The sequence below is a fragment of the Bombina bombina genome, chromosome 6 (assembly GCF_027579735.1).
Source record: "Bombina bombina isolate aBomBom1 chromosome 6, aBomBom1.pri, whole genome shotgun sequence".
NCBI lineage: Eukaryota > Metazoa > Chordata > Amphibia > Anura > Bombinatoridae > Bombina > Bombina bombina.
This window is the reverse complement of record NC_069504.1, coordinates 1064202172-1064229357: the sequence shown is the minus strand read 5'-3', so window position 1 is coordinate 1064229357 and position 27186 is coordinate 1064202172. Positions and strand designations below refer to the sequence as shown.

Genomic DNA, 27186 nt, shown 5'->3' with positions numbered 1-27186 from the left:
CACTCCACTCGTAATACCAGCGCACGCAATTAAATGGAAGTCCTGCACTCTATAAAGCGCGCTCCCATAGACTCCAATGGGAGCCTTGTTCTCATACCGCGAGACACGGCATGAGAACTAGCGCAGCGAAGGGGGTAAGTCATGCAGCGATGGGCAACATTTTAAAATGTATATGCTTATATACATATGTATGTATGTATGTGCTAATATGTGTATATACAAATATTAACACATTAATATATATGTAAATGAGCATATACAAATATATTTGCTGGGAACACACAGTTCCCATAGACTGCAATGTATAGGCACTTTTCAGTGCTGTTTTTTTTTCTAACACCCCACTCCCGTACACTTTAACCATAACAAAATGCTTTTTGCAGTTTTTTGTTATTTAAAAAAAAAAAAGCTACATTTTTTTTAATAAAAAAAATAATATATATATACTGGTTTATTTTGAAAATTAACCAGAGGTCTGAACTCAGGTTTAAGGGACATAATACTCATATGCTAAATCACTTGAAACTGATGCAGTATAGCTGTAAAAAGCTGACCGGAAAATATCACCTGAGCAAGTCTATGTAAAAAAGGAAGATATTTTACCTCACAATCTCCTCAGCTCAGCAGAGTAAGTTCTGTGTAAAAATTTATAATTCAGCTGCTGCCCAGCTGCAGGTAAAAAAAATAAAAATGAAAAAATAAACAGTAGCCAATCAGCATCAACAGTGCTGAGGTCATGAACTCTTTTACTGTGATCTCATGAGATTTCATAGTAAACGTCCTTACACTGAATAGGGAAATAAGATGAGTGTGCACGAAAGCTCACTTTTCCGCTGTCCCGGGACAGACATATTGATCTGCTGCTTAGAAGTCCTGTACAATGGGATGTGTCTACTGAGAAACTTTTTGAGGTAAAATATCTTTCTTTTTTACATAGAGATGTTCAGGTGATATTTTCTATATCACTTTCAAGTGTTTAAACATTTGGGTATTATGGCGAGCTTGTGGTAGCAATAACCAGCCACTTGTAATGACTGGTTATTTATCACGCACCTGCAAACGCGCAAGTTTGCAGGCTCCAAAAAAATAAGCGCCCCACTTGTAATTTAGCCCTAAGTAGTCATTAAATATGTGAGCAAATTAGTGCAATGTGACAAACCTACTATTATTTATACTAACTTAAAAAATTGGAAAGTTTCAAGATATTGTGAAATAAATATAGATAAGGTGGCCACAGAAGCAACTCCCTAGAAATGCCATAAACAGGTGCTAAGTACACATGACAACATCTATACACTCACAGCCACAAATGTCTCCAACGTACCAGACATGTTCACTTTTATCAAAATGTACTAAGAGATGCAAAAAAGAAGTTTGCAGCACAAAGAAAAAGACTGTGGGTTACTGGACTAGTTAAATACTTATACCCACTACTGAGATATTCTCAAATGAGTAATATGAAAATTTAGATTCTTTAAAATAGCACAGACATCTTCATTCACACTAAAAAAACTTTATTAGGAGAAAAAATGTAATAGTCCAGCTGAACTAGTACTCACGCACACACACACATACAGTTAAAACTTGCTGGAACTCAGAAACTGCAGTTATCTAGAATGCACCTATTTAATGCAAGTCGTTTACTCACAAGAGATATATGTAATATGTGTGTTTATACAAGTAATTAACCCCTGTGGGTAAGCAAGTATGTTGTCAGCAGTTATAGCATAGTGTGTCTGGTATATATATTTACAGAAAAGCACCACACTGTATATAATAAGCAATAAAATTTGTTAATTCGTGTGCTAAAATGTAAGGTTGCAAAAATAGTCTCCAGCACACACCGTGTGTATATATTGGTAATTCAGTCACAAACCAAACTAATGGTTACAATGTTTCTTGGGTTTGTAATTACAAATGTTACAAGCTGTGCTGATTTTTTTATCAAAGAACCTAAGTTTGAGCAGAATCGTTGGTAGCTCTTAAGTACGATATATACCTTTAAGGTCAGAGAAAGTTGCCAGCTATATATTAGCGCAATTAGTATCCCCAATGTTTTTTTTTTTTTTTTTTTTTGAAACAAGCTTTATTGAAAACAAAAATTGTGCATACAGTAAAAGACATATCATTACACACATCCTTTGCTTGCGTTTTAACAATTGTGTTCTACTATATATTATTTAAGGATATATCTGATTATAATCTGTAACTCCATGCATGCATAGTATTTTAAATATCTTTGCTTACCAAGCCTGCTATATTTTTTTCCTTTTTTTTTTATTATCTAATACTCTCCTCCTTTCACAGTTTCCTAACTTATCTACCTAAAATAACTACAGAAAAAAAAAAAAAAAAAAAAAAAAGGGGGGGGGGGGTGGGTTCATGTGTGTTGGAGGGATAGGGGAGGGAAGGGGAGGGAAGGTTGGGAAGTGTGTTTTGAATTTGCTTTTGCTAGATCTATTTTGCTCAGAGACCAGTGCCTCTCCACGTGGCCAGCATCATTTCGTGTATCTCTATTTGTTTGACTTTAAAGTAGTGGAATCTCTCTAATATGAGTAGCTCATCTACTGTGTGACTCCACTCCTCAAGTGACGGGACAATTCCCGACTTCCATTTCCTCGGTATTAATTTTTTAGCTCCTGTGAGCATTATAAGCATCAGAGCTTGCGTATGTTGTGTTTTTACTTCTGGTAAATGAAACAGAAGGGTCGCCTCAGGCGTGTTTGGTATGGTTATTTGCAATCTGTCTGACATAATGTTAAGCACTCTGTCCCAGTAGTCTTTTATTTTTGGGCACTCCCACCAGATGTGCAAGAGTGTACCATGTTCTCCACAGTCTCTCCAGCACATGGGGCTGGCTGTCTGGTAACATCTGTGTAGTCTTGTTGGTGTTAAGTACCATCTATTAGTGAGTTTTAAATGAATTTCCTGAACATTAGCGGAGATGGATGAGCGCTTAGTTAATTTAAAAGACTTAAGCCATGTGTCCTCGTCAATGTCTCTGCCTAGGTCCCTTTCCCATGCCTTTGTGTATGAGGGGAGAGCTGAGCCAGGGGGTGCTGATAGAAGTTTATATATCAATGAGATCAATCTCCGTATTGGTTTGTTTGTCGTGCATAGTGTTTCAAATGTAGTCAGGGCTCTCATGAAGTTCTCTTTATTCTTGTGGTGTGTTAAGAAATGTTGGAGTTGGTTGTATCTCAGCCAAGAGTGAAAAATTGTACCATATTTTTCTATCATATCTTGTTGGGGTAGTAGTTTCCCGCCCGCCATTGCAAAATGTAAGGAGCCTTCACGAAGGCTGTAGGGCTTACTCATTTGTGTTCCCAGTTGACAGTATGGGAGATCTGGGTTTTCGATAATAGGTATGAGCGGTGAATGTTTTGATGAGATATATGTGTTAGTGTTGACTGTCTTGTCCCATATTCTTAGAGTTTCTGCTATGATAGTATAATTATTGGTGATTTTCGGGCGATTTGTTGGTAGTGTGAATGCTAGGACACTTACATTATTGAGACCAAGGAGCTGGCCATCAAGTTTCACCCATGCTTTGTGGTTGTAATTATGGGCCCATTCCACAACTCTTTGTAGGAAAATGGCCTGTCTGTAGGATGCCAGTTCTGGGAAGCCTAAACCTCCTTTATCTCTAGTCATGTAAAGTGTTTTTCTTGGAACTCGGGGTTTTATATTATTCCATATGAATTGTTCAAGTATTTTTTGTAGCTGTGGGAGGAAGTTTTTAGGGATGGAGATTGGGAGTGTTTGTAGTATATATAATATACGTGGCAGGATGTTCATTTTTATGACTCCAATTTTACCTAGCCACGATAGGGGTTTATTCTTCCATGAGGAGAGATCTCTAGTTATTTCATTTTTCAGTTTAAGGTAATTTGATTTAAAGAGGTCATGGGGGTCCTTAGTGAGAAGGACTCCCAAGTATTTTAGTTGGGAGGTAGCTATAGGTATGTGGTAGGTTTCGCATAAGTGTGATAGCTGCGCTTGTGGCGCCGTTATATTGAGGATTTCCGATTTCGTGATGTTTAGATGAAAGTTAGAGAGGGAACCGTATGTCGTAAGGTCTTCTAAAAGATTTGGGAGAGAGACCTCGATGTTGGTGAGGGTGTATAGTATGTCATCAGCGTATAACGCTTGTTTATATTCGCTATCTTTTATTACGACTCCAGTGATGTTAGGATTATTTCGAATTCTTTGTGCTAGTGCTTCAATTGATAGGGCAAACAAAAGTGGGGAAAGGGGGCAACCTTGTCTCGTCCCGTTTGTGATACTAAAAGCATCTGAAAGGGTTCCATTCACCCTCACTCTTGCATTCGGATCGGAATACAAAGAGAACACCAGGTTCGTAAACACATCTCCAAATTTCATAGCCTTCATAACCCGACGCAGGAAGAGCCAATCGACGCGGTCGAAGGCCTTCTCTGCGTCGGTTGAGAATAGTACCATTGGTACCTTCTCATTGCGTGCGTGCTCTATGAGCTGTACTACCTTACAAGTATTGTCCCTAGCCTCCCTTCCTGGGACGAAGCCCACTTGGTCTGTGGAGACCAGGGCCGGCAAGTATTTATTTAGACGCAGCGAGAGTATTTTGGCCAGGATCTTAATATCAGTATTTAAAAGTGATATAGGCCTGAAGTGTTCAGGAGCAGTGTGAGGTTTACCCGGCTTTGGGATTACCGATATGTAGGCTTCAAGCATTGGGCGGGAAAGTTGTGGATCTTTGATTAGGTTGTTGAAGAGTTGGAGCATTTTAGGGGCTAGGATGCTAAAAAAAGTTTTGTAGTATTTGATCGAGAGCCCATCTGGACCTGGGCTCTTGCCGTTTGGGAGATCCTTAATCGCTAGTGACAACTCTTCTTGGGATATGGGTAAGTCTAGTGTGTCAGCGTCTTCTTTTGAAAGACATGGTAGGTCTAGGGACGACAGGTAGGCGTCTATAGATCTCTTTCTGTTTAGGGTTTGTGTGTGAGTGTCGGGCCTCTCGGTAATGTTGTATAGGGCCTTGTAATATTGGTTAAATGCGTTAGCTATTTGTTTATTGCTTTTTATTTTAGCACCCTCTTTGTCTGTAATACTATAAATGTGTGAGCGAAGTTGCTGTCTCTTAATAGAACGGGCCAATAGCCTTCCTGGTTTGTTGCCATTTTCATGGTATTGTTGTTTAATGGAGAGCATCTTGCTTTGGTATGCATCTGCGAGGTGCTGGTTGAGTTCTGATCTGGCGCTTTGAAGGTGTTGTTTAACCTCGCTATCTGCCGTGTTTTGCTTATGCTTTGCTTCCAGGGTCGCAACTAAGTCTAGCAGTGATTTGTGTTTTGCTCTGTACTGCTTGCGCAATCTGGTTGTATGTTTTAGGAATTCTCCTCTAATTACGCATTTATGAGCGTCCCACATGATTGGTAGTGAGGTGTGTTTTGGTGTGTTATGTAGAAAGTAGTCAGTTAGTGATTTTTGTAGATCTATTTTAATTAGGGGCTTGTCCAAAAGGGTGTCATCCAATCTCCAGATATAAGATGTTGGGGGTAAGTCTGGCCAAAAAATTTCCGAAGTGACAGGTGCGTGATCAGACCAGGTTATATGCCCTATTCTGCATTCTCCCACCATATCCAGTCCCACCGTGTCTGTGAATATATAGTCTATGCGTGAATATTTGGTGCAGGGGGGCGAATAATAGGTGAAATCTTTGGATGTAGGGTGTGCTATGCGCCAGGTATCGTGTAGGAGCAAGTTTGCTAATGTTGCCTTCACCGATTTTAGTGTTGTCTTGTTAATACTGGAGGTGCCATTGGATGTGTCTTGTTGTGGGTCTAGAGGTATGTTTATGTCGCCTGCTACAAAGACTGGGCCTTTCGCAAAGTCCAGCAGCGACTTAGAGAACCTTTTAAGGAATAGGTGTTGATTGCTGTTTGGGGCATATATTGAAGCAAGGGTGATTGGGTGCTCGTAGAGCGTGCCCGTCAGTATTATGAAACGTCCTTCTGGATCTCTTTCTGTATGAGTGTGTTTGAAGGGGATCGAGTGATGAATCAGGATTCCGACTCCGCATTTTTTTGAGGAGCCAGATGCTAAATAGGCAGTGGGGTATTGTGTGTTGTGCCACTTGGGTTCTTTGCCTTTTAAAAAGTGCGTTTCCTGCAGAAATATGACATGACTATGTAACTTTTTTAGTTCTCTAAAGGCTATGGACCTCTTCCCCGGGCTGTTTAGGCCCTTAGCATTGATCGTGGTAAAGTTAAGGTTGTGTGTTTGAAATTTGCTGTTATGGGTACTCATTGTGTCGTGTGTGGTGCGAGGGGGAAATAGGTAGCTGGGATGGTAAGGGGAGGGGGAATAGAAAAAAACAAAAAAAAAAAAAACAAAAAAAAAAACCTTTTTTTTTTAGGGATTAACAAAAATCAGATTCTGAATTATCGCTTGATTCCTCAGACAACTAGCTATTGTTATATATGTTAAATAATTTTTGCACTAGTTGTGCAGTTAAGTATGACAATAGTGATTATACAATTATAAATCAAACAACTCAAAAAGACAGTGTTAAGGGAAAAGGGGATCAAAATAATAATCTATAAATTACAGTAGACTTGTAAATAACTCAAAGGGAAATAATCCATGAGAATAAGCAACATATAATACTATAACAGTTTCCAAGACCCCTGAATGGCGGTCTTGAGTATCTATGGGGCCCTTCAGACCTAGTTGTTCAGGGTGGGGGTGTCATTATTAACTTAACAAGGAGCATAAGGGGCAGCTCACATCAATTATGTTTCTGATTTTGCATCAGCAGGGGAGTCCCACTTAATTTTTATGGCTTGTAGAAACATATATCAGGTTTGGGTAAGTAATTGTACTCACCATTCCGCTTGTAGGATCTTTAATCTGGGCCTGAACTCCAACAAAAACCAAGTATTTTTGACTAACTAAGTAGAAACAATTAAACAGGTTATAAATAACATACATCAACAGTTTCAACAACATCTTTACATCTGGTTATGTTATCATTAGTCACATGTGCTTTTAATTAAGAAGTTTGACTAAGTTAGCATTATAGGTAAAGTCATGCATTAAGGGTGCTTTTTATTGGTTGTTGCTGTGCTTCCTGTGTCAGCATTCATCGGGAACCAGGATACCAGACTCAGGCGAGCAATAAACACCGCTTTGTGCCATGGGACACTGGTTTCTAAATATAGCTCTCAGGATTGATACATAATCTTATACCTGCAGTCCAGTGTCCATAGAATCTATTAGTGTAATTGGGCGTGTGGACCATCAGTCCTCTTGGGGTAGGTCGTACCAAGTTTCTATTAGATTTGTAGATTGCATGGTCTCACAAAGGCCATTCCTGTGATACCTGTTATCCTAAGTCAGGTTCCTTTAAAGTGAAAAATAGTCTGTACTAATACAGTTTCTATCAGTTCCTCTCGTTGTCAGTTGTCCTGGATGATTCTCCTGGTTCTTTTCCATGGTTGTTCTTTTCAGACGGTTGCGGGGTTATATAATCTATGTCCGCCAGAAAGGCTTGTAGGTCTGAGCCTGGCCTGTAAATCAGGGTTTTATTGTGGTGCGTGACTATTAGTGATACCGGGAACCCCCAGCGATATTGGATTTTGCGGTTTCTTAGTTGCGTTGTGACATGAGCTAACTCGCGCCTCTTTTGTAGTGTGGCTGGCGATAGATCTGTAAACAGTTGTAGCTCTGTGCCTGCATGTTGGATAGTATTTTTGGACCTTGCGCAGCGCAGGAGCTCCTCTTTGTCCTTATAATTAAGGAATTTAATTATTATGTCCCGAGGGGGAGCCCTAGGAGGGGGTTTGGGCCTCAACGCTCTGTGAGCTCGTTCTATTGGGATCTCCGCTGAGGTCGGTGTCCCTTTTACGGTGCGAAATAAGCTCTGTAAATATCCTTCGATGGCGGGGGGGTGTACTGATTCAGGGACTCCTCTAACCCTTATATTGTTACGGCGTACCCTATTGTCCAAGTCCTCTAATTTGTCTGATAGGGATTGTATAATTGCTGTGTGATCTTGTATTTCAGCGGCGTTAGTTTGAACTTTAGTTTCTGTGGATGTCTGTGCCTCTTCTACTGCTGTTACTCTGCACTCTAGAGAACTAATGTCTTTGCGCAAGTCCTGGAATAAACTTCGCATTTCCTGCAGCACATTTTGTATGTCTTCTTTAGAAGAAAGATGTAATAGGTCTCTTTTAGTAACAGCAGCTTGCATTTGAGTATCTTCCTGCTCGTTCAATGCAGGGGTCTTAGAGTGTGATCCCTCCATGGTATTTCTGTCTAACTCCACGTGGAGTTCAATGGGTTTTAAAAATTTATTTAGAGGTTTTTGGGTTGTTTTTTTCTCAGCTTTGTGGTGCTTTTTTATAGGCATTCCCCACCATGTGATATTTAGGCAGTTTAAGCTAGGAGTTGTTCTTAAAAAGTGATTATAGGTTAGATTCCAATGTAGCTGAATTCTTGCTAGCAATGCTTAGCCGTTTTTTTTTCTTATTATTTTTTTTTTTTTTTTTCCCCTTTCTTTCTTTTTGCAGGGTTCTCAACAGGTATCGATTGACCCCTGCAGTTCTGTGCTTATACGTCCTCCTCTCAGGGCCCTATCCTCACTGTGTACTCCCTGTAGTGCTTGTGCTTGTGCAGGCCTTATCATGCGCCCCCCGGCATTATCTGAGTAATGCCTTGTAAAGGTGAGAGGTCCGGTTTTATTTTGGGGCAGCTGTGTGATATCGGGTGTCTGCGCCTCCTCTCTATGTCCTGTGCCTCCTGTCTGTTTACTGGTATGGCGGACTATGCGTGTCTGTGTGTTAGGAGGGGGAGTAAATATATATCGCAACTTTCACCAACCTTATTTGCGCTTATAGCGCGATCTCTCATCTCTCATCCCCGGCACTTCTTATCTCTCTGTATGGCGTTTCTGTTACAGTGCTTCAGGTCTCTAGCTGCTGTATTAGGTCCTGAGCGTGAGGGCTATTGCGCAGCTGTGTTATAGGGTAGCGGTGCACCGGTAAGCGCCGATCAGGCCCACAGTCTCTGTGCTGGTACGGATCTTGTATATGACTGCTGCGGTGAGTGTGCTTGGATATATTATTTAGCCAGGATAGTTCTTCATGTCCCCTGTGCTCTAATTTTTAAAGTTTAGGGTCTATTTGGCCATTTTTTACTGTTGCTCTATCTCATGGATTTGGAGCTGATCTAAAATGCGGCCATTTACCTTCGTGGCCAAGCTCCGCCCCCATCCCCAATGTTTTTATCTGTGTATACCCTTTTGTTGCAATGATTATAATTATTATAATAGGCTCTAGGCTTGATAATATAATTCAACAATGTTATATTTATATATTAGCTAAAGCCATGAGTAATATATAAATGCACCACACACAGATATCTGTTGAGGAAATCAATGCTCTATTTTTGCGCAAAAAAAATGTTCACCGCTTAATGCGGTTTAAAATCTCAATGTACCGCTTATACCTTTTAATTATTCACTTTTCCATAGAGAAAAAGATAAGAATAAAAACTTAAGTTCAGCTAAGCTATGTTAAAAACCAACAAGTTAACCACTGCAAGGAAAATGTCTGACTGAACTGAAAAAGGTCTCTTCTATAGCGGAGACCTGAATTAACGTTAACTGCCACTGTGTATAAGAATCATCACTAGGGTGCTATTCAACAGTGTGGTGCTTTTCTGTAAATATATATACCAGACACACTATGCTATAACTGCTGACAACATACTTGCTTACCCACAGGGGTTAATTACTTGTATAAACACACATATTACAAATATCTCTTGTGAGTAAACGACTTGCATTAAATAGATAACTGCAGTTTCTGAGTTCCAGCAAGTTTTAACTGTATGTGTGTGTGTGCGTGAGTACTAGTTCAGCTGGACTATTACATTTTTTCTCCCAATAAAGTTATTTAGTGTGAATGAAGATGTCTGTGCTATTTTAAAGAATCTAAATTTTCATATTACTCATTTGAGAATATCTCAGTAGTGGGTATTAGTATTTAACTAGTCCAGTAACCCACAGTCTTTTTCTTTGTGCTGCAAACTTCTTTTTTGCATCTCTTAGTACATTTTGATGTATATTACTGTTAAAGGTTCTGGAATTTAGGGGTTACAAATAATTATAAACAATTTTGATTTATCCCTTAACTTTAGATTAACATAACCCACTTAATCTTCCCTCAACTCTTCCATTACAAACTATGTTCACTTTTATGATCAGACGTATCTTACATCTGTTCTCTAACAGGTTTACTTGATGTCCCAGTTTGAGTGGTAAATTCTGATATTTTAAACTTCTGTTCAGTAAAAACTCAATATAAGAAACCGGACACTTTACTGAGTATGATCTTAGGTCTGATGTGGATATATGTCTTTTAGGGACTGCAGGGCCGTGTGTCTCATTGCACGTATGATGTGGGCATATAGCTGACATAGGTTCCAGGGCTTTGGGTCTCATTGTATGTATGATGTGGTCATGGGTCTCATTGTATGTATGATGTGGTCATATGACTGACAGGGGCTGCAGGACCTTCTGTCTCATTTAAGATTTGATATGGGGCACATGGCTGACAGGGGCTGCATGGCCTTGTGTCTCATTGTGACATGAGCATATGGTTTATAGGGGATGCAGGCTCATTTACTGAAGTTTTATTTCACCCCTTCTCCCCATTGCCTACTGGTTATCCATTATTTTATGACTTCTTTCAACCTTATTCTCATAGCTCTGTATGGATCATTTTATTATATGCCACTTTAGGCATTATTTACATTATTATTATTATTATTATTATTATTATTATTATCAGGTATTTGTAGAGCGCCAACAGGTTCCAGAGCACTATGAACATAGGTGGTATATAAAAAACAATTACAGGGATCAAATGGGTAGAGGGTCCTGCCGAGAGTTGCACTGTTGTAGTTGGCTCTTATGAAGGTGGACTACAAACAGCTGGTAGGCTTACATGCTATGAGGTGTAATGGGATAGCAGTGGAGATAGGAAGGTTAGTGTAGGTTGTATGCGGCCTTGAATAGTAGAGTCTTCAGGGAGCCCTTGAAGCTTTTAAAACTAGGGGAGAGTCTTGTGGAGCGAGGCAGAGAGTTCCATAAGATGGGAGCCAGTCTGGAGGAATCTTGTAAAGGGGAATGTGAGGAGGCAACAAGAGAGGAGGAGAGTAGGAGATCATGTGCGGAGTGAAGGGGATGGGAGGGAGAGTATCTAGAGACAAGGGGGGAGCAATGCAATTGAGGGCTTTGTGTGTCAGAGAATTTTGTGTTTAATCCTGGAGGCAAGAGGAAGCCAGTGAAGGGATTGGCAGAATGGTGCGGCAGATGAAGAGCGACGTGTAAGAAAGATGAGCCTGGCAGAGGCATTCATTATGGATTGTAAGGAGCTAGGCGGCAGCTAGGGAGACCAGAGAGGGTGGAGTTGCAGTAGTCGAGACGGGAAAGGATGAGAGAGTGGATTCAAATCTTAATTGTGAGACTTGGGTATTTTACTTAGCTAAAAAGTTCTATTTTGCATGCACAGCAAAAAAGAGCTGAACTTGCAAGAAAGGGTATTGTTTCAAAATTACAATTGTCAGCTCATTATAACACACAAGGGAAAATATACAGAATAAAAATATTTTTCCCTAACAGGTTAAAGGGATATAAAGGTTAAAAATTTAATTTGCATGGGTGCATTTCCGTTATAAACAAAAGCATTTTTGTAATATACTTCCATTAGCAAAAATGCTTCTTGTAAAAGTTATTAGTCTGTTCGGGCCCGTGCACCAGTATTCAAACACTACACCTTCCCAGAGAGTAAGTGGTGGCTTATATCACTGTTTCTCACCCTTTTTTGTAACGTACACCTACAGGCATCATTTTTTGTACTAAGTACCCCCGACTGTAACAAGTAAATAATAATAGGTTACAAAAATAAGAGGCAATTGTGCATAGCACAGAAAGTGACAAACTGATACCAGGGGTAGATTTATATATATATACCTCCAAAGCTTCTGGCTTGCAGGAAACTTAAGTTAAGAAGCAGCGGTCATAAGACTGCTGCTCCTTAACTGGTCTGCCACCTCTGAGGATCCGATTGGGATGATTGACACCCCCTGCGATTGGACGCAAATGTGCAGGGGGCGGCATTGCACAAGCATTTCACCAGAAATGCTTGTGCAATGATAAATGCCGACAGCGTATGCTGTCGGCATTTAGCGATGCAGGGCAGACATGATTCATTATAGCAGAGTTAATTTTTTTATTTATAACCCTTGTTTTGTAACCTTTTTCTCTGAATGATTGGGACAGTGTGATCGGGTGTTTGTCACGGTCCTTGGTATCTGAGCAAATTATATGATATCTGGTAGCCTGAGTGTAGATTATGGATTTTTTTTTTTATATGATCGGGGTGGGAGCTTTGGCTGTGGAGGTAGCTGCATCTATCTGTTGGTTTCCTGTATACAGATGAGTGCAGTTTGCGATCACAAATGGGTTATAAAACATTTGAAATGAAAATGTACTTCAACTCGCTAAATTCTGGACTAAATGTAGACTCTGGATTCTTAACACATTATTAAAATTTCTTGTAATGTACTTTCATATAGTTTATTACATTGTATATTCCACACTCTTTATACAGAGGTACACAGGTAAGCCTATGTAAATATTTTTACCATTATTATTATTCCTTTTTTATTTATTTTTTATTCTTCTTTCCTTTCTTCTTTTGTGACTATTTTATATTCCTCCTGTATACATCATTTCACATCTTTATACATATTTATTCCATGTTGATATATAACTTCATGTTAGTATATGCTCTTTATAAAATAATATATTTCCCCTACACTACACTGGACACTGTCTGCCTCTGTCACCTAAGCCCCCGTCATGATTTTTACAACACCCCCTCCTCTCCCTGCACTCAGACCTCTGTAACACTTTTTGTCCTTTTTAGCCACTCTGTGTTTCAAGATATGGGGCCTATCTATCAAGCTCCGAAAGGAGCTTGATGCCCCGTGTTTCTGGCGAGTCATCAGACTCGCCAGAAACAGCAGTTATGAAGCAGCGGTCACAAAGACCGCTGCTCCATAACCTGTCCACCTGCTCTGAGCAGGTGGATAGACATCGCAACAATACAACCCGATCGTGTACGATCAGGTTGAGTGACACCCCCCTGCTGGCGGCCCCTGCAATGATGAATACGGTGATCGTATTGCTCGCTGTATTCAGCGAGGTCTGGCGGACCTGATCTGCACTGGCGGATCAGGTCCGCCAGACTTTCATAACTAGAGGCCATAGGGAGAGATTACATATATGGTGCAGGCTTCAGTGCAAGCGCTGAAACACGCGCCGCACGTAATTTCACCTTGCACATCGTGGTATCACATATACGGCGCCGGCAGTTCATAAAGTGCCGTAAGTTGGATAAACTAGCGATGTCCAGAAATGAGCGTTAATACACATTTCTGGAATCGCCAGTGACTTACGGCACTTTAGAAACTGCCGGCGCCTAAGAAAATAAAGAAAAAATCAAATCTCCTGTAAAAGTCTAACCCGCTTCCCAAAAATAAACCCGACCTGTAAAACCCCTATATCCACCATCAAACCCACATCGGAACTAATAATAAAAGTATTAAACCCTAAACCAACAACCCCCACAACGCAATAAGCCTAATTAAACTATTAACCCCTAATCCGCCATTCAAACACATCACAATAAACCTAATAAAGTATATTAACCCCTAATCCGCCATTAACCCACATCACAACAAACCTAATAAAACTATTAACCCCTAATCCCCCAACCCCCCACAACGCAATAATCCTAATAAATCTATTAACCCCTAATTCACCAAACCCCCACAACGCAATAATCCTAATAAATCTATTAACCCCTAATCAGTCAAACCCCCACAACGCAATAATCCTAATAAATCTATTAACCTCTAATCCGCCAACCCCCCACAACGCAAATAACTAGTTAAATTACTAAGCCCCCTAACCTAAAACCCCCTAAATTAACCCCAATTACCTAAATTAAAAAATACTAAGTTACAATTAAAATAAAAAGCTAACATTACTTAAATTTAAATTAATCTAAGATTACAAAAAATAAAAAAGTCTAACATTACATAAAATAATAAACCAAATTATCAAAAATAAAAAAATTAAACCTAATCTCTATGGCCTAGATTTGGAGTTTGGCGTTAGCCGTGAAAACCAGCGTTAGAGGCTCCTAACGCTGGTTTTAGGCTACCGCCGGTATTTGGAGTCACTCAAAATAGGGTCTAACGCTCACTTTTCAGCCGCGACTTTTCCATACCGCAGATCCCCTTACGTCAATTGCGTATCCTATCTTTTCAATGGGATCTTTCTAACTCCGGTATTTAGAGTCGTGTCTGAAGTGAGCGTTAGACATCTAACGACAAAACTCCAGCCGCAGGAAAAAAGTCAGTAGTTAAGAGCTTTGTGGGCTAACGCCGGTTTATAAAGCTCTTAACTACTGTACTCTAAAGTACACTAACACCCATAAACTACCTATGTACCCCTAAACCGAGGTCCCCCCACATCGCCGACACTCAAATAATTTTTTTTAACCCCTAATCTGCCGACCGCCACCTACGTTATCCTTATGTACCCCTAATCTGCTGCCCCTAACACCGCCGACCCCTGTATTATATTTATTAACCCCTAACCTGCCCCCCACAACGTCGCCTCCACCTACCTACACTTATTAACCCCTAATCTGCCGACTGCAAAGCGCCGCCACCTACGTTATCCTTATGTACCCCTAATCTGCTGCCCCTAACACCGCCGACCCCTATATTATATTTATTAACCCCTAATCTGCCCCCCTCAACGTCGCAGCCAGCTACCTACAATAATTAACCCCTAATCTGCCGACCGCAAAGCGCCGCCACCTACGTTATCCTTATGTACCCCTAATCTGCTGCCCCTAACACCGCCGACCCCTATATTATATTTATTAACCCCTAATCTGCCCCCCTCAACGTCGCCTCCACCTGCCTACACTTATTAACCCCTAATCTGCCGACTGGAGCTCACCGCTATTCTAATAAATGTATTAACCCCTAAAGCTAAGTCTAACCCTAACACTAACACCCCCCTAAATTAAATATAATTTACATCTAACGAAATTAATTATCTCTTATTAAATAAATTATTCCTATTTAAAGCTAAATACTTACCTGTAAAATAAATCCTAATATAGCTACAATATAAATTATAATTATATTATAGCTATTTTAGGATTAATATTTATTTTACAGGTAACTTTGTATTTATTTTAACCTGGTACAATAGCTATTAAATAGTTAAGAACTATTTAATAGTTACCTAGTTAAAATAATTACAAAATTACCTGTAAAATAAAGCCTAACCTAAATTACAATTAAACCTAACACTATGCTATCATTAAATTAATTAAATAAAATACCTACAATTACCTACAATTAAACCTAACACTACACTATCAATAAATAAATTAAATACAATTCCTACAAATAACTACAATGAAATAAACTAACTAAAGTACAAAAAATAAAAAAGAACTAAGTTACAAAAAATAAAAAAATATTTACAAACATAAGAAAAATATTACAACAATTTTAAACTAATTACACCTACTCTAAGCCCCCTAATAAAACAACAAAGACCCCCAAAATAAAAAATGCCCTACCCTATTCTAAATTACTAAAGTTCAAAGCTCTTTTACCTTACCAGTCCTGAACAGGGCCCTTTGCGGGGCATGCCCCAAGAAGTTCAGCTCTTTTGCCTGTAAAAAAAAAACATACAATACCCCCCCCAACATTACAACCCACCACCCACATACCCCTAATCTAACCCAAACCCCCCTTAAATAAACCTAACACTAAGCCCCTGAAGATCTTCCTACCTTATCTTCACCCTGCCAGGTTCACCGATCCGTCCTGAAGAGCTCCTCCGATGTCCTGATCCAAGCCCAAGCGGGGGGCTGAAGAGGTCCATGATCCGGCTGAAGTCTTCATCCAAGCGGGAGCTGAAGAGGTCCATGATCCGGATGAAGTCTTCATCCAAGCGGGAGCTGAAGAGGTCTATGATCCGGATGAAGTCTTCTATCAACGGCATCTTCAATCTTCTTTCTTCCGGATCCATCTTGCAGACCTCCGACGCTGAACATCCTCTTCTCCCGACGCCTACTAGCCGAATGACGGTTCCTTTAAGGGACGTCATCCAAGATGGCGTCCCTCGAATTCCGATTGGCTGATAGGATTCTATCAGCCAATCGGAATTAAGGTAGGAATATTCTGATTGGCTGATGGAATCAGCCAATCAGAATCAAGTTCAATCCGATTGGCTGATCCAATCAGCCAATCAGATTGAGCTCGCATTCTATTGGCTGATAGGAACAGCCAATAGAATGCGAGCTCAATCTGATTGGCTGATTGAATCCTATCAGCCAATCAGAATTCGAGGGACGCCATCTTGGATGACGTCCCTTAAAGGAACCGTGATTCGGCTAGTAGGCGTCGGGAGAAGAGGATGTTCCGCGTTGGAGGTCTGCAAGATGGATCCGGAAGAAAGAAGATTGAAGATGCCGTTGATAGAAGACTTCATCCGGATCATGGACCTCTTCAGCTCCCGCTTGGATGAAGACTTCATCCGGATCATGGACCTCTTCAGCTCCCGCTTGGATGAATACTTCAGCCGGATCATGGACCTCTTCAGCCCCCCGCTTGGGCTTGGATCAGGACATCGGAGGAGCTCTTCAGGACGGATCGGTGAACCTGGTATGGTGAAGATAAGGTAGGAAGATCTTCAGGGGCTTAGTGTTAGGTTTATTTAAGGGGGGTTTGGGTTAGATTAGGGGTATGTGGGTGGTGGGTTGTAATGTTGGGGGGGGGGTATTGTATGTTTTTTTTTTACAGGCAAAAGAGCTGAACTTCTTGGGGCATGCCCCGTAAAGGGCCCTGTTCAGGGCTGGTAAGGTAAAAGAGCTTTGAACTTTAGTAATTTAGAATAGGGTAGGGCATTTTTTATTTTGGGGGGCTTTGTTATTTTATTAGGGGGCTTAGAGTAGGTGTAATTAGTTTAATATTGTTGTAATATTTTTCTTATGTTTGTAAATATTTTTTTATTTTTTGTAACTTAGTTCTTTTTTATTTTTTGTACTTTAGTTAGTTTATTTCATTGTAGTTATTTGTAGGAATTGTATTTAATTTATTTATTGATAGTGTAGTGTTAGGTTTAATTGTAGGTAATTGTAGGTATTGTATTTAATTAATTTAATGATAGTATAGTGTTAGGTTTAATTGTAACTTAGGTTAGGATTTATTTTACAGGTAATTTTGTAATTATTTTAACTAGGTAGCTATTAAATAGTTCTTAACTATTTAATAGCTATTGTACCTGGTTAAAATAATTACAAAGTTGCCTGTCAAATAAATATTAATCCTAAAATAGCTATAATATAATTATAATTTATATTGTAGCTATATTAGGATTTATTTTACAGATAAGTATTTAGCTTTAAATAGGAATAATTTATTTAATAAGAGATAATTAATTTCGTTAGATGTAAATTATATTTAATTTAGGGGGGTGTTAGTGTTAGGGTTAGACTTAGCTTTAGGGGTTAATACATTTATTAGAGTAGCGGTGAGCTCCAGTCGGCAGATTAGGGGTTAATAATTGAAGTTAGGTGTCGGCGATGTTAGGGAGGGCAGATTAGGGGTTAATACTATTTATTATAGGGTTAGTGAGGCGGATTAGGGGTTAATAACTTTATTATAGTAGCGCTCAGGTCCGGTCGGCAGATTAGGGGTTAATAAGTGTAGGCAGGTGGAGGCGACGTTGTGGGGGGCAGATTAGGGGTTAATAAATATAATATAGGGGTCGGCGATGTTAGGGCAGCAGATTAGGGGTACATAGGGATAATGTAAGTAGCGGCGGTTTACGGAGCGGCAGATTAGGGGTTAATAATAATATGCAGGTGACAGCGATAGCGGGGGCGGCAGATTAGGGGTTAATAAGTGTAAGATTAGGGGTGTTTAGACTCGGGGTACATGTTAGAGTGTTAGGTGCAGATGTAGGAAGTGTTTCCGCATAGCAAACAATGGGGCTGCGTTAGGAGCTGAACGCGGCTTTTTTGCAGGTGTTAGGTTTTTTTCCAGCTCAAACAGCCCCATTGTTTCCTATGGGAGAATCGTGCATGAGCACGTTTTTGAGGCTGGCCGCTTGCGTAAGCAACTCTGGTATCGAGAGTTGAAGCTGCGTTAAAAATGCTCTACGCTCCTTTTTTGGAGCCTAACGCAGCCTTTATGTGGACTCTCAATACCAGAGTTATTTTTATGGTGCGGCCAGAAAAAAGCCGGCGTTAGTTTTTCAGGTCGTTACCGACAAAACTCCAAATCTAGCCGAATGAAAATAAAAAACTACCAATAGCCCTTAAACAGCTCTTTTCCTTAAAAAAATACTAAGTCCCCCCTCTAACAGTAAAACCCCCCACCCACCAAACCCCCAAAATAAAAAAAAACTAACACTAAAAAATCCTAAACTACCCATTGCCCCTAAAGGGGCATTTGTATGGGCATTGCCCTTAAAAGGGCATTCAGTTCTTTTACTGCCCTTAAAAGGGCATTCAGTTCTTTTTAGAGTGCCCAGAAATCCCTAATCTAAAAAAAAAAAAAGAACAACCAAAAAATAAAAAATCCTAAGTCTAACTCCCTAAATAGGTTCTCACCGTTCCTGAAGTCCGGTGGAGAAGGTCCTGTTCCAGGCGGTGAAGTCTTCTTCCAAGCGGCCAACATCTTCTTCCAAGGACCTCTTCCTTCTTCATCCAGGACAAAGCCGGCGCGGAGCAGAGATGAGCAGGACCAGTGACCGCAGAGCCATGGAGCGTAGAGGATCCTCTTCGTACGATCACCGCCGTACACTGAATAGTGAATTCAAGGTACGCATTTAAAAATGCCGTCTCTTGCATTCCTGTTGGCTGATTTGATTCTTCAAATTCAAATCAGCCAATAGGATGAGAGCTACTGAAATCCTATTGGCTGATTTGAATTCAAGGTATCCCATATTTAAACGCGTACCTTAAATTCAATCCTCAGTGTGCAGCGGTGATTGTACAAAGAGGATCTCCACACTCCATGGCTCCGCGGTCGCCGGTCTTCAGTTCCGCCATCGCCGGTCTTCAATTGCGCCCGCCGCTCAGCGCCGGCTTGTTCCTGGGAGAAGATAGAGGTCGCCGCTTGGAAGAAGACTTCAGCGCCGGACTCAGAAACCGTAAATACCTATCTGGAGGTTAGACTTAGGCTTTTTTTAAATTTTTTTGTTTTTAGATTAGGGTTTTGAAAAAGAGCTGAATGCCCTTTTAAGGGCAATGCCCATACAAATGCCCCTTTAGGGGCAATGGGTAGTTTAGTTTTTTTAGTGTTAGGTTTATTTATTTTGGGGGGTTGGTGGGTGGGGAGTTTTACTGTTAGGGGGGACTTTTTTTTTTAAATGCAAAAGAGCTGTTTAACTTAGGGCAATGCCCTACAAAAATCCCTTTTAAGGGCTATTGGTAGTTTAGCATTAGATTAGGGGGTGTTTCTATTTTGTGGGGGAGGGCTTTTTTATTTTCATAGGGATTATGTTTAATTTTTTTATTTTGGATAATTTTGTTTATTATTTTCTGTAATGTTAGATTTTTTTATTTTTTGCAATCTTAGATTAATTTAATCTTAATTTTTGTATTTTTAAGTAATGTTAGCTTTTTTTATTTGAATTGTTTGTAATTTAGTATTTTTTAATTGTAGGTAATTGGGGTTAATTTAGGGGGTGTTAGGTTAGGGGGCTTAGTAATTTAATTAGTTATTTGCGTTGTGTGGGTTTGGCGGTTTAGGAGTTAATAGTTTTATTAGAATTATTGCGTTGTGTGGGTTTGGCGGATTAGGAGTTAATAAGTTTATTACGTTTATTGCGTTGGTGGGGATGGCGGTTTAGGGGTTAATAGCTTTAATAGTTTCTTTGCGATATGGGTGAATGGCGGATTAGGGGTTTATAGTTTATTAAGGTATATTGCGTTGTGGGGTGATGGCGGTTTAGGGGTTAATAGGTTAATTAGATGTTTTGTGATATGGGGGTTGGCGGATTAGGGGTTAATATAGTTTATTAGTTATTGAGGTGGGGGATTGCGGTTGACAGGTAGATATTGCGCGTGCATTAGGTGTTATTTATTTTCAGGAGGTAGATAAATATTGCGCATGCATTAGGTGTTAGTTAATATTTTCAGGCAGTTCCGGGAGTTACGGTGCTCACATACTAAGCTCAAGGCTTGCTGCACCTGCCTATGTGTGGCGAGGTGAAAATGGAGTAAAATTTCTCCATTTTCGCCGCGCAAGTCCTTGCGCTGAATATGTGATACCGATTTGCAGCGCGGTTCTATGTTAGCTTATGGAGTAAAAATTTCAACCGACGGGTGAAATATACGTGCCTGTCAGGGTTTTTTCCCTGATTTGTTTGCCATGTGCTGCTGTCAGCCATTTTACTCACCTCTCTTCCTGACTCTGGTGCATATTGTGTGATGCTGCTCATTTCCTGCACTTCCTTTTATGGCCAGACTGGTGTACATCATCCGTGTGAGACAGGATGCAGTCTCAGAATTGTGATGTCATCACTTATTATTTAAAGGGCCTCTGTTCAGTATGCTTTGCCCTTGCGTTGTCTCAGACCTGTTTGTGAGAGCTCCTGTGTATTACCTGGCTATCTGACGTCCTTCCTGGTTCCTGATCCCTGGCTTGTTCCTGACTCTGCTGTTCTCCTTGTTCTTGATTCCGGCTCGTCTGACTATTCGCTTTGGCTCCTGACTCGGCTCGTCTGACTACCAGTTTTGGTTTGATTCCTGGCTTGTTATTTGACTTGTGGACTTTTTATTATTTTTTGCTATTAATAAAGGTGTGATTATTTTTGCACTTCTTGTCTCGGTCTGATTCCTGGCACCCTGACATTACGCAAGGCCATGAATCCTGATGGTGCAAATAATCCACCTTTACCTGCCATAATTTCCAGGATGGATGAACAGGATCACCGTTTGGATCAATATGTACTATCCCTGCAAACCCTGCTGACTCACACTGCACATTTGGACCTAAGTGTCCCGCAAGTTATGGCTGCTCTGGTTTCCGCTGCTGCACCTAGTCCTACCAGGAGCATGTCCGGTTCTGCACCTCTACCTCAGCGATATGGATGCGATCCTAATCAGTGCAGAGGGTTTTTGAACCAGGTGGGCATTTACTTTGAGATGTTACCACAGGCGTTTCCCTCTGACAGAGCTAAGGTGGGATTTCTCATCTCGTTACTCTCTGACACAGCTCTTGCCTGGGCTAATTCCTTGTGGGAGACTAATAAACCTGTGATTTCAAATTACCCTGAATTTGTGGCCTCCTTTCGAAGGGTATTTGATGTTCCGGCTCGCTCCTCCTCTGCTGCTAAATGACTCATGTCCATTCAGCAAGGTACAAGAACTGTTGATCAGTATGCCATTGAGTTCTGTATGCTTGCCGCAGAGGTAGGTTGGAACAATGAAGCCCTTGTTGCCGCCTTCTTTCATGGGCTCTCTGATGCAATTAAGGACAAAGTTGCTGCCAGAGATTTGCCAGAAGATCTTGAGGCATTGGTGACTTTGTTGATCCTAATTGACATCAGACTAAGTGAGAGGCCCTCTTTCAAGGAGCGCTTGTGGAAGCCTCCTGTTCCGTTGTCTCCTACGTGTTCGTTCCCACCCATGCCTCCCTCTCCTCCCATGCCTCCTGGTCTGAATCACCAGGTACTGCTGACTCGATGCAGTTGGGATTCACGCGTCTCTCTGTGGCGGAGAGGGCCTTTAGGAGGAGGGAGAGGCTCTGCCTCTATTGTGGGTTACAGGGCCACCTTTTGAAGTCTTGTCCTACACGGCCGGGAAACTATCACACCTAAGGTCCTGTCGGGGACAGACCTTGGGTGGTTTATCCTCATCCCCGGAACCGCTAAAGGAGAAACCTTTGGTCATGGTTGTCTTTTCCTGGGTGGACTCCTCCATAGTCACCCAGGCTCTTGTTGACTCCGGTGCTGCGGGCTATTTCATTGACAGTGCTTTTGTATCAAAGCACTTCATTCCTGTTTTGCTTCGGTCCATTCCGCTTGCTATTGAGGCCATTGATGGCAGGCCCCTGCAGCCCGCACTCGTTAATCATGAAACTGCTCCGTTATCCATGGCTGTTGGGGCTCTCCATTTTGAAACCCTCCAGTTCCAGGTGATAAACTCTCCACATTTTCTGGTTATTCTGGGATATCCCTAGCTCCAATAGCACAATCCCAGTCTTGACTGGCGCAGGTCCGAAATTTTGTCATGGTCTCCGCAATGTATTTCCACTTGTCTTCGGAAACCAGTTAAAGTCTTGTGCACATCTTCAGTATCTCAATTGCCAGAGGAGTACCGAGAGTTCCTAGACGTTTTTGACAAGGTGTGTGCCGGTACGTTGCCTCCTCACCGGTCTTACGATTGTGCCATAGACCTGCAACCCAGAGCCATTCCTCCTCGGGGCCGGGTTTACCCTCTGTCTGTTGTTGAGAATTGTGCTATGGAGGAGTATGTTGCCGATGCTCTGTCGCTGGGGATCATCCACAAATCCTGCTCTCCTACAGGGGCTGGCTTCTTCTTTGTGAAGAAAAAGGGTGGCAAGTTAAGACCATGCATCGATTATAGGGGTCTTAATCGCCTTACCATTAAGAATGCTTACCCTATTCCGCTCATTACGGAACTCTCTGACCGTCTCAAGGGAGCTACGGTCTTTACTAAACTTGATTTGAGAGGAGAGTACAATCTCGTTAGGATCAAGGAGGGCCACGAATGGAAAACAGCATTTAACACCAGGAGCAGGCATTATGAGTATCTTGTAATGCCCTTTGGCCTATGTAATGCTCCTGCTGTTTTCCAGGAATTTATTAATGATGTCCTACGAGATATGTTGCAACAGTGTGTTGTGGTGTACTTAGACGACATCCTCATACACTCACCCACACTTGAGTCTCATTGTTCTGATGTTACACAGGTTCTTCAGAGACTACGTGAGAATGGCCTGTTTTGTAAACTCAAGAAATGTGAGTTCCATCAGACTCAAGTAACCTTCCTAGGTTATGTTATCTCCGTTGCAGGGTTCTCCATGGATCCTGACAAGTTATCTTCAGTTCTGCAGTGGCCTCGCCCAGTTGGTTTTCCGTCTATTCAACGTTTTTTGGGGTTTGCCAATTACTATTGAAAGTTTATTAAAAACTTTTCTTCCTTGGTCAAACCTGACATGACCTGTAAAGAGAATGATCCACTCCATTGGTCACCTACTGCCATTAAGGCCTTTGATAGTCTTAAGACTGCCTTTGCTGCCGCTCCAGTTCTGGCTCACCCTAACCCTGTCCTGCCTTTCGTTCTTGAGGTTGATGCGTCTGAGACTGGAGTAGGTGCGCTCTTGTCTCAATGTCCTACGCCTGACGGTTCCTTGCATCCGTGTGGTTTCTTCTCTAAGAAATTGTCTCCAGCGGAGTGCAATTATGAAATTGGTGACAGGGAATTACTGGCCATAATTTTGGCACTCAAAGAATGGAGGCATCTTCTCGAGGGTACTAGCGTGCCCGTGCTCATTCTTACTGACCACAAGAATTTAACTTATCTATCTGAAGCAAAACGTTTGTCGCCCCGACAGGCCAGATGGGCGCAATTTTTGTCTCAGTTTAATTATGTGGTCTACCTGCCTGGTAGTAAGAATGTTAGGGCTGATGCCCTCTCTCGACAATTTTCGCCTCTGTCCAAGGAGGAGTCTGTACCTACTCCAGTTATACCTCCTGACCATATTTTGGCTACCATACGTACTAATTTGACTTCTCCCTTGGGGGAGGAGATCCTGGTTGCACAAACCAATTCATCTCCTGAGAAACCTAGTGGTAAGTGTTTTGTTTCTGAGAATCTTCGAACTAAACTTTTGCACACTTACCACTATCCTAAAGCCGCAGGTCACCCAGGCAAGAACCAAATGATTTGGTCTGTCACTCGACAATTCTGGTGGCCAGCTCTTCGTTCTGATGCTGCTGCATATGTTGCCTCCTGCTCAGTTTGTGCACAGAATAAGACTCCTCGACGTCTTCCTGTGGGTCTTCTTCAACCTATTGCTAATGGTGAGCGTCCTTGGACACATCTTTCCATGGACTTCATTGTCGAGCTCCCTGTTTCCAATGGCAATACTGTTATCCTTATGGTGGTTGACCTTTTTCTAAAATGTCACATTGCATTCCCTTGAAGAAGTTGCCTACCGCTCAGGAGCTTGCTTCAATTTTCGCCCGGGAGGACTTCTGTTTACATGGGTTACCCAAGGAGATAGTGTCAGACCGGGGTAGCCAGTTTGTCTCCAGATTTTGGCGTTCCTTTTGTGCTCAAATGGGGATCCAGTTTTCCTTCTCCTCAGCATATCACCCTCAATCCAATGGGGCTGCGGAACGGTCTAATCAAGCTCTGGAACAGTTCCTCTGTTGCTATGTCTCAGATCACCACAATAATTGGTCTGAACTGTTACCTTGGGCAGAGTTTGCTTGTAATAGTGCTATTAAGGCTTCCTCCAAGTTATCCCCGTTCATGGCGAATTGTGGGTTTCAACCATCCTTGTTGCCCGATTCATTGATGTCTCAGGGTATTCCGGCTTTGGAGAAGCATCTCCGGCAACTCCGTTCCACGTGGGTGCAGATATAGGCTTGCCTTCATCGTTCAATGCAGCACGAAAAGTTCCAGGCTGATCGTAGGCGTCTGCCCGCGCCTTCCTACCAGGTTGGTGAGAGAGTTTGGCTGTCCTCCCACAACTTGAACCTTTGTGTGCCTTCCAATGTGGCTCCTCGTTATGTTGGTCCTTTTCGAATACTCTGATGGGTTAATCCTGTGGCCTACGCTCTTGACCTTCCTCCTGCAATGCTCATCTCCAATGTTTTTCATGTCTCCCTCTTGAAACCATTGGTTTGTAATCAGTTTACCACTGTGTTGCCTCGTCCCTGCCCTATCTTTGTTGACAACCATGAGGAATATGAGGTCAGCAGCATTATTGACTCTCGTATGTCCAGGGGCCGCGTACAGTATTTGGTTCACTGGAGGGGCTACGGTCCGGAGGAGCGTTCTTGGGTTCCCTCCTCTGATGTTCATGATCCCGCCCTCCTCAGTGCCTTCCATGCCCGCTTCCCCAATAAGCCTTTTGTCCTCCGCGGGGGAGGGGTCCTTGAGGGGAGGGTACTGTCAGGGTTTTTTCCCTGATCTGTTTGCCATGTGCTGCTGGCAGCCATTTCACTCACCTCTCTTCCTGACTCTGGTGCATATTGTGTGATTCTTCTCATTTCCTGATCTTCCTTTTATGGCCAGACTGGTGTACATCATCCGTGTGAGACAGGATGCAGTCTCAGAATTGTGATGTCATCACTTATTATTTAAAGGGCCTCTGTTCAGTATGCTTTGCCCTTGCGTTGTCTCAGACCTGTTTTTGAGAGCTCCTGTGTATTACCTGGCTATCTGACGTCCCTCCTGGTTCCTGATCCCTGGCTTGTTCCTGACTCTGCTGTTCTCCTTGTTCCTGATTCAGGCTCGTCTGACTATTTGCTTTGGCTCCTGACTCGGCTCGTCTGACTACCAGTTCTGGTTTTGATTCCTGGCTTGTTATTTGACTTGTGGACTTTTTATTATGTTTTGCTATTAATAAAGGTGTGGGTTTTTTTTGCACTTCTTGTCTCAGTCTGATTCCTGGCACCCTGACAGTGCCGCATTTATATGCGGCGCTGTATATGTGATACCAAAACTGCGTAAAAAACGGTATTACCAATTCCCCTGTTTTGCATAACCAGCACTATTATATTAATACACTTCTTACCTCTGTGTTTACCTTGTGTCTAAGCTTCTGCAGACCACCCCCTTATCTCAGTTCTTTTGACCGGCTTGAATTTTAGCCATTCAGTGCTGACTCATAAATTACTCTATACGGATGAGCACAATGTTATCTATATAGCACACTCTGTATAGCTGTGAAAAGCTAATAAAATGATAAGAGATAAGAGGCAGCATATGAGCCTTCTTAGGTTTAGTCTTCAACAAAGAATTCTAAGAGAACAAAGAAAACTTGATGATAAAAGTGAAATGGAAAGTTGTTTAAAACTGCATGTCCTATGTGAATCATGAAATTTTAAAGTGCCATAAAACATTTTGAGTTATGTGCATATTATAAAAGGGTCAACAGTGGTGAAACAGTGTGTGGAAAAAAGTGGAAAAAAAAAAAAAGATTATAAGAATTTTAATAAAATTTCCAAAAGTCTGCAAAAATACTTACACTTTAGTAATGCCAAGTGTAGCCTGCTCCCCCCCCCCCCCATTAGTGTCCTACTCTAAACCGTTTGGTATCAGGTAACAAAGTGTGCACAGGAGGATAATTACCTAAGCAAGTAAGGGGGGGGGGTTGAGAAGAGACACAGGTACTGTTATTGTTTGTTGCCAAGAGGCTTTCTCATTTCTATGGGGATAATGTCACTCCTACTGTGCATGTGCACGAGTGCATTCTGCTGAAGCTATGTCCTGGATAGCACCTTCCATATATGGAAGTGCCCAGGGAGGAGCTTGCTGCAAACAAAACTATGCCTGCATTAAAGGTGTTAATGGGGGTGAAAACAGAAACCATTTTGCAGGTAAGCTTTGGCTGCATTATATATTTAGAAACTTATGTTAGTTCATACTGTTTTATGCCCCTTTAATTTTGACTTGACTATCCCTTTAAATTTATTAAAGCTATGTTAAATAATCAATTCTAAGAGGAAACTCATTCTTTTGGGTTTGCATGTACTAGTATAAATTCCTCTGTTCCTTTTTTAGGGCTCCATGCAAATTCTCACATGATATCCACTCAGAACATAATAGTGCTGTGTTAAAAAATAATGAGATCAATGGGCTGAATGAGCAAGAATTAAAAATACTCCTGTTGCAAAATGACCACTCATTGATGCCTGGGGTAAGTGAAACTTATACAGATCCTACTGTATACTAAAGCTGCCAATAGAATGTACATTAATATAATTAAAAAGCCAACCAATTTAACACAAGCAATCCTATTCCTGAATTCTGTTTTTTTGCCAAAATG

The 27186-nt window shown here is 41.4% G+C and overlaps 1 protein-coding gene across 2 annotated transcripts in view; it reads left to right on the top strand.

Moving 5' to 3' along the window:
- LOC128664168 (uncharacterized) overlaps positions 1-27186 on the top strand; it is a 310587-nt gene that overhangs the window by 8321 nt on the left and 275080 nt on the right. The window contains exons 2-5 of one of the 2 annotated variants that reach the window (XM_053718929.1): positions 19461-19482; positions 21851-21863; positions 26503-26510; positions 26922-27057. In XM_053718929.1, the coding sequence (XP_053574904.1) occupies positions 19461-19482; positions 21851-21863; positions 26503-26510; positions 26922-27057 (179 nt within the window). The remainder of the gene's footprint in view (positions 1-19460; positions 19483-21850; positions 21864-26502; positions 26511-26921; positions 27058-27186) is intronic. The other variant, XM_053718928.1, reaches the window with a different exon arrangement.